The following is an 8,604-nucleotide window of genomic DNA, read 5'->3' on the forward strand; positions in this document are numbered from 1 at the left end:
TTCTGAATAGCATCCCATTTTTATTAAGAAAATTCTTGTTAAGTATGTGAGAATTGGCCTCTATTCGCTGATATATAATGAGGAATTTATTGCAAAATTTACCTTTGGCCCTAGCGCTGGTGAGGAAGGCAAGATCCAGGAAGCCCCCAGGGACCCTCACCTTCCCCTTTTGATTCTGTCGGTGTTGAGAGCATTGAGAGCATCATTCGAGAGTGAATGCATTCAGGCTGGGCGCGGTGGCTCACACCTGTAATCCCAGCACTTTGGGAGGCTGAGGCAGGCAGATCACTTAAGTCCAGGAGTTCAACACCAGCCTGGCCAACATGGCAAAATCCCGTCTCTATAAAAAATAGAAAAATTACCCGGGCATGGTGGTGCACGCTTGTAATCCCAGCTACTCTGGAGGCTGAGGCAGGAGAATTGCTTGAGCCCGGGAGGTAGTCAAGCAATTGTAAATAGTAATGACTGAAAAGTCGGGAGGTGGTCAGTACAGTGAGTGGAGATTGTGCTACTGCACTCCAGCCTGGGTGACAGAGAGAAATTCTGTCTCAAAAAAAAAGAGTGAATGCATTCGTTATGCATGTGGGAAAGATAGCCACTGGCCAGGCTTGAGAAAGGAGCTCAGTCTGGCAGTGTTCATCAGCCGCATCTGAAGCCAAAAGACTGCATCCTTGCTGACCAATGCCCCAGTGCAGGGAAGACAGTGCCATTCTCAAATTTTGTACCTTTTCTGAGAGTAAATCTGTCAGGTTCCACCACATATATTAATTTCAATAAATTTGGTGAATAGGAATAAACAGGAAAAGAACTGAAGAGCTGATATTTGCATTTGATGAATGCAAGGGTGCCAATGGAAAACGCGACAACAACCAAACTGTGTCTAACTTGGGGCCACAAAGGTGGGCCTTTGTTGAGGAATGACCTACGGTAGACTTTGTGAACCCCGAATATATGAGATAGGTCTCAGTAAATTTAGAAAGTTTATTTTGCCAAGCTTAAGGACACACTCCCATGACCAGCCTCAGGAGGTCCTGATGACAGGTGCCCAAGGTTGTCAGAGCACAGTTTTGTTTTATACATTTTAGGGAGACATGAGATATCAATCAACATATGTAAGATGAACTTCGGTTCCATCCAGAAAGATGGGACTAAAGGCAGGACAACTCCAGATGGGGAGGGGTAGATAAGAGAAAAGTGGCTGCATTATTTTGAGTTTCCATTAGCTTCTCCAAAAGAGCCAATCGGATATCCTTTTATCTCAGTGAGCAGAGGGGTGAATGAATAGAATGGGAGGCAGGTTTGCCTGAAGCCATTCTCAGCTTGACTTTTCCTTTTAGCTTGGTAATTTTGGCTCCCCAAGTTTATTTTCCTTTCACAACTTTTTCCCTTAAACTTGCCCAACTCCGGTAACTTGGCCAAGAAAAAGATGAGCTGCCTCTGAGCTGCCAATAAACTCCTTTCTATGCAACCCCCTGGGGCTGCATCTTCCTGTACAAACAGTGTCATAAACGGTATTACATTCCACAGTAGCTCACAAAATCCACTTTAATAAAGCTGTTTGTTTGCTTTGTATATTTGCTGTAAAAACCAGTAGAAAATACCCAGTTATTTTATGCACTGCATTTCAACAGACGAATCGTTAACAAACTTCGGTAAGATTAGCCTGGGTATCTGATTTCTACAATTTTTCTAAGAATTTTATAATTTCACCTCTTACATTTAGGAAAAATGCAACCCTAGTTCCCAAATAACATATAAATGAATTTTCAGTAAATGAGCTCTTTGTAAACTGGGAAATTACTGTGATTTTTAAATGTACCTTTAAATCTATATTCAGTTTTATGTGCCTAGGAGGATATGATCATATTCTCCAATATCTGCCATGTTATCAGTATTAAATAAGCTCTTAAGGGCCAGACACAGTGGCTCACACCAGTAATCCCGGCACTTTGGGGGGCAGAGGTGGGCAAAACGCTGAGGTCAGGAGTTCAAGACCAGCCTGGCCAACATGTTGAAACCCCATCTCTACTAATAATACAAAAATTAGCTGGCAAGGTGGCACATGCCTGGAGTCCCAGCTACTCAGGAGGCTGAGGTGGGAGAACTGCTGGAACCCGGGAGGGAGAAGCTACAGTGTGCTGAGATTGCACTCCAGCCTGGGCAACAGAGCAAGACTCTTGTCTCAACAACAACAACAAAAAAGGCTCTTATAATGAAATCTCATCAGGATCCTGAACATCAAAGTTAAGCAGCTAATTCTCCTTGTTGTGCTTTCGCTTTTTTGACTTAGCTATCTTATTTTTTTCATATATATATTATATATATGAAATTATATAATATATATCTATTACCTGAGGTCTCGCCATGTTGCCTAAGCTAGCCTCGAACTCCCAGGCCCAAGTAATCCTCCCATTTCAGCCTCATGAGTAGCTGGGACTACAGGCTCATGCCACTTTGCCCAGCTAGATACCTTATTTTGACTTAAGTTGCCTGGGCAGAGACCATGTCCCCTTTATTCTGGACTGAACCAAGAACATTCTCTGCCCTCAGTAAATATTTATTAGCAAAAACATCCACCATTGATCAGAGAGTTTGAATAAGCTGGATTGAATTGTTGAGCACTTATACTGTGTCAGGCAGAAGCAGTTTGCAGCAGGACAAGGAAAGGGTCCACTTCACCCTTGAAGACATTCTAACACTCGCTCAAAATAAACTCAGTCTGAATTATCCGTGTATATTAGTCTGTTCTCACGCTGCTAATAAAGACATACCCAAGACTGGGTAATTTTTAAAGGAAAGATGTTTAATACACTCACAGTTGCACGTGGTTAGGGAGGCCTCACAACCATGGTGGAAGGTGAATGAGGAGCAAAGTCATGTCTTACATGGCGGCAGGCAAGACAGCATGTGCAGGGGAACAGCCCTTTATAAAACCATCAGATCTAATGAGACTTATTCACTATTACAAGAACAGCACAGGAAAGACCCACCCCCATGATTCAGTTACCTCCCACTGGGTCCCTCCCACAACACTTGGGAATTATGGGAGCTACAATTCAAGATGAGATTTGGGTGAGGACACAGCCAAACCATATCATTCTGCCCCAGCTCCTCCCAAATCTCACGTCCTCACGTTTCAAAACCAATCATGCCTACCCAACAGTTCCCCAAAGTTGTTTTTTGTTTGTTTGTTTGTTTTTGAGATGGAGTCTTTCTCTTGTTGCCCAAGCTAGAGTGCAATGGTGTGATCTTGGCTCACTGCAACCTCCACCTCCCAGATTCAAGTGATTCTCCTGCTTCAGCCTCCCAAGTAGCTGGGATTACAGGCGTGTGCCACCACACTCAACTAATTTTTGTATTTTTAGTAGAGATGAGGTTTCGCCATGTTGGTCAGGCTGGTCTGAAACTCCTGACCTCAAGTGTTCCTCCCATCTCAGCCTCCCAAAGTGCTGGGATTACAGGTGTAAGCCACTGTGCCCGGCCAAAAGTCTTAACTAATTTCAGCATTAGCTCAAAAGTCCACAGTTCAACGTCTCATCTGAGACAAGGCAAGTCCCTTCTGCCTATGACCCTGTAAAATCAAAAGCAGGTTAGTTACTTCCTGGACACAGTGGGGGTACAGGCATTGGGTAAATACATCCATTCCAAATGGGAGAAATTGGCCAAAATGATGGGGTTACGGGCCCCATGCAAGTCCAAAATCAAGTGGGGCAATCAAATCTTAAAGCTCTAAAATTACCTCCTTTGACTCCCTGTCTAACATCCAGGTCACACTGATGGAAGAGATGGGTTCCCATGGCCTTGGGCAGCTCTGCCCCTGTGGCTTTGCAGGGTACAGACCCCTCCTGGCTGCTTTCATAGGCTGGCACTGAGTGTCTGAGGCTTTTCCAGGTGCACGGTTCAAGCTGTCAGTGGATCTACCATTCTGGGGTCTGGAAGATGGTGGCCCTCTTCTCACAGCTGCACTAGGCATTGTCCCAGTGGGGTCTCCATGTGGGAGTTTCCACCCCCAATTCCCTTCCACACTGCCCTAGCAAGGTTCTCCATTAGGGCTCCATCCCTGCAGCACACCTCTACCTGGACATCCAGGTGTTTCCATACATCCTCTGAAATCCAGGCAGAGGTTCCCGAACCCCATTTCCTGACTTCTGTGTACCCACAGGCCCAACACAACGTGTGAGCCACCAAGCCTTGGGGCTTGCACCCTCTGAAAAAACAGCTTGAGCTCTACGTTGGCCACATATAGCCACAGCTGGGACGCAGGGCACCCAGTCCCAAGATTGCACAAAGCAGCAAGGCCCTAGGTCTGGCCCACAGAAACATTTTTTCCTCCTAGGCCTCCAGGCTTGTGATGGGAGGGGCTGCCATGAAATGCCCTGGAGACATTTTCTCCATTGTCTTGGCAATTAACATTTGGCTCCTTGTTACTTATGCAAATTTCTGCAGCCAGCTTAAATTTCTTCTCAGAAAATTGGTTTTTCTTTTCTATGGTATCATCAGTCTGCAAATGTAAATATAAGTTCCAGTTCCAGACCATATCTTTGTGAATACATAAAACTGAATGTTTTTAACAGTACCCAAATTACCTATTTAATGCTTTGCTGCTTAGAAATTTTTTCTGCCAGATGCCCTAAATCATCTTTCTCAAGTTCAAAGTTCCACAAATCTTGAAGGCAAGGGCAAAATGCCACCAGTCTCTTTGCTAAAACATAGCGGGAGACACCTTTGCTCCAGTTCCCAACAATTTCCTCATCTCCATCTGAAATCATCTCAACCTGGACTTCACTGTCCATATCACTATAAGTGTTTTGGTCAAAGCCATTCAATAAGTCTCTAGGAAGTTCCAAACTTTCCCACATTTTCCTGTCCTCTTCTGAGCCCTTCAAACTGTTCCAACCTCTGCATGTTACCCAGTTCCAGTCGCTTCTACATTTTTTGGTATTTTTATAGCACCCCCCCACCACTCTACTAGTACCAATTTACTGTATTAATCTGTTCTCATCCTGCTAATAAAGACATACCCGAGACTGTGTAGTTTACAAAGGAAAGAGGTTTAATTGACTCACAGTTCCATGTGGGGAGGCCTCACAAGCACGGCAGAAGGCAAATGAGGAGCAAAATCATGTCTCACATGGTGGCAGGCAAGAGAGAGCATGTGCAAGGGAACTCCCCTTTATAAAACCGTCAGATCTTATGATACTTATTCATGAGATAAGACCCACCCCCATGATTCAACTACCTCCCACCGGGCCCCTCCCACAACACATGGGAAATATGGGAGTTATAATTCAAGATGAGATTTGGGTGAGGACACAGCCAAACCATATCATTGTGACTCTTCTGTGCAGCCTGTGCCTACATGACATGGGTGTAAGGTGGCCATCAAAGCACATTTTCTGCTCTATAGATCCCAACTAACACTAAGAAGAAAAATATATTGGTATTTATACCTTGCTTTGTTCTCCCAAAGTATGATTTCAACAAATTTCCTTCCTTAGAGATGTCACTGAGGACCGAGATGTGTACATAACATACCCGCCAATAAGAATGATGTGCGAGGAACCTACAAAAAGTTACAAAATGGGAGAAGGGAGTTCATTTGTATTTGGGTGGAGAGGGGAATGTGGAGGTGGCTCTGAGCTGATCATTGAAGATGAGCAGGATTTTGAAGAGCTGGGGAGAAGGAGATTCCTGGAGGCAGAAAGGTAGCATGTGCTAGACCAGAGGGACAGGAAACACCCATCTTTTTAACTCTCCTGGTCGCCAATGTCTTGTGTTTCAGAAGAAAGCCAGCCGCCACATAAAAGGTGAAGACAAGAACAAAGCCACTAGTAGGAGCATCGGATTAGACACAACCGCGTCACAACCTGCAGAGAGCAGACACCCGCCTGAGGAGTGCCGCCTTTCTCCCTCCCAGGAATGCTGGACAAAGGAGGGAAGGCTGGCACAGCACAACAGCTTCTCTGGGTTCAGCAGCAGTGACAGCGTCCTCCGGGAATTAGACGACGGACAGTTTGATCAGGAAGATGGAGTGACTCAGGTCACTTGTATGTGAGCCATGAGGTGAAGCAAAGGAAGGCCCTGTAAATAATTGTTAAAATCATTGCCAACTGACCTTATTGTATTACTTTCTCTGCATTTATGTAATATTTTTGAATTTTTCAAGACTCAGCCTTTCCTCTAATCTATGTAAACTTTGGCACAACCTCCCAGACAAGGAAGAATAACCAACATATTTATACATTTAGAATCATGTTTACACTTCTCTCAACTAAAACATCTGGTTAAACAGATGTTCCATTCAGTTATTACACAATATTCTATTTCAGCTTCTCATGAATGTACAAAGTAGACTTTCTTACAATTCCTGGTAAGGAGACTGAATATCTCAATCAGTATTATACCTAATTAGAGAGAGTTCTCAGGAAGTTACAGTCTTATTTAAGCTGAAAAATAATCTCTCTCTTTCTTTTTTTCCTCTCTCTCTCATACACACACACAGCTAATTAGTGAAAATAAACATCTATTTCCAAAATATAATAATTAATCCACATTTTGTCTTTAACTATAGCATGTATATACAAAGCAAGCCCCTATGTGTTAAAATATTTTTTGAAAAAAATCTTTTTTATATATCCTTGCTTTTAAAGGGTCACCATGTCACCAACCCTGTACTGATCCATTGCACATAAATATTGTTGCTCCTAAAACCCTAAAAATGCAGACAGCAAAGCAGCATCTCTTAAAATTCAATATGAAAAGAACCCATAATCTCAATACATAAATACCTTAGTAGAGAATAAGATTTAATTTTTTTTATTTTAAAGTCCAAATACTATGAAGAGAAAAAACATCAACTTCAAGTTGAAACTGAAGTCTTTTACATCTGTCTAGATTTGAATTCTGCTTTTATTTTGACTTGCTAAATCCTGAAGAATGTTGAAACCTAGAATTTTCAGTCCGGCAGGAGTAGAAAGTTGCTCATAGCACATGCGATGTGTATGACAACCTATTTTGTTTCATCTTGCTTTTCTTTCTCCATCTAACAGAGGTGGCTCTGCCCTGACCCAGTCTTTAACAATCTTTAAAATTCTACAAAATAGAGGATTTTCATTTATCTATGAAAGGCTTACTTTGAAAGATGGAACCTTCAAGTGAATTACAGCTTACTCTATCACTGATGAATTCAGCCTATTATATATTTTTATTAACATTGATGTTGACATTGTAAGATCATTTTAATAATAAAACATCATTTTTATTGGATTATTGTTTTATTGAACACAAATATTCATATAATATGTTTGGTTTGGGGGTTTTTTGTGGCTTTTTCTGAAATGGAGTCTCACTCTGTCACCCAGGCTGGAATGCAGTGGCACAGTCTCAGCTCACTGCAACCTCCACCTCCTGGGTTCAAGCGATTCTCCTGCCTCAGCCTCCAGATTAGCTAGAACTACAGGCAGTGTGAGCCACCACGCCCAGCTAATTTTTGTATTTTTAGTAGAGATGGGGTTTCACCATGTTGGCCAGGATGGTCTCGATCTCTTGACCTCGTGATCTGCCTGCCTCGTCCTCCCAAAGTGCTGGGATTACAGGCGTGAGCCACCATGCCTGGCCCTCATATAATATGTTTTATACATATAACAGATATGTATTACATGTTATCAATTATATAGTGTATCTAAACTAAGTCAATCTCCATTAATTGCTGATAAAATTAACAGGAATTATTCCACTTTTATCATCCAGAAGTACAGTATAAAGGAATTTAAGAATATTCTGCTCAGTCTTACTCTATAGCAATAGCTGTCAACAATATTTGCAGAAATGGTTTTTGTTTTGACTTTTAGATGGACTTGAGTTCCATAATCAAGAGTTAATGGATTTTTGGTAGAAACAATCACTGCTTCCGGAGTCCGCAAAATGTAATGAAGTTAGGAAGCACAAAGAACAAATCAGAAAATCCATTTTTCCCAATTCCAGGGTCTACAAGAGGTAGAGACTCCTTTATCATTCAGTCCATATATACAGGGGATTGGAAGTAGTAAATTAAAAACAGAGATAGAAATTTATATTTGACTAAGAAAAAACTCAGAAATACAGCAATAACTTTTTTTTTTTTTTTTTGAGACAGAGTCTCACTCTGTTGCCCAGGCTGCAATCTCGGCTCACTGCAACCTCTGCCTCCCAGGTTCAAGTGACTCTCCTGCCTCAGCCTCCTGAGTAGCAGGGATTACAGGCCTGCACCACCATGCCTAGCTAATTTTTGTAATTTTAGTAGAGATGGGGTTTCACCATGTTGGCCAGGCTGGTCTCAAACTCCTGGCTTCAAGCAATACACCCACCTTGGCCTCCCAATGTGCTGGGATTACAGGCGTGAGCCACTGCACCCAGCCAAGCAATCGCTTTTTTAAAAAATTTGTGTAAGCATATTTTCTCAGTTTATTTTTTTCTCCCCTCCCCTCTCGGCTTATTTTTAATCTGAGTTATTTCTTCTTATTAAAATAACTTTTATTAAAATAAACTTACTAGTCTGTCATATCCTCAAAACTTGTTTTAGAAGCATTTGCTCCAACAATTACCCTTAAGTTATGTGATGAATTT

At 42.2% G+C, this 8,604-nt stretch overlaps 1 protein-coding gene across 1 annotated transcript in view; it reads left to right on the plus strand.

The window, feature by feature from the left end:
- The window catches only part of RFTN2 (raftlin family member 2), a 101,288-nt gene extending 93,162 nt beyond the window's left edge, over positions 1 to 8,126 (plus strand). Inside the window, exon 9 of the mRNA XM_032755063.2 lies at positions 5,783 to 8,126. Within this exon, the coding sequence (XP_032610954.1) occupies positions 5,783 to 6,055 (273 nt within the window). The 3' untranslated portion in view covers positions 6,056 to 8,126. The remainder of the gene's footprint in view (positions 1 to 5,782) is intronic.
- Positions 8,127 to 8,604: the final 478 nt, after the last annotated feature.

This window comes from Hylobates moloch, unplaced genomic scaffold (genome assembly GCF_009828535.3).
Source record: "Hylobates moloch isolate HMO894 unplaced genomic scaffold, HMol_V3 SCAFFOLD_1, whole genome shotgun sequence".
Lineage (NCBI taxonomy): Eukaryota > Metazoa > Chordata > Mammalia > Primates > Hylobatidae > Hylobates > Hylobates moloch.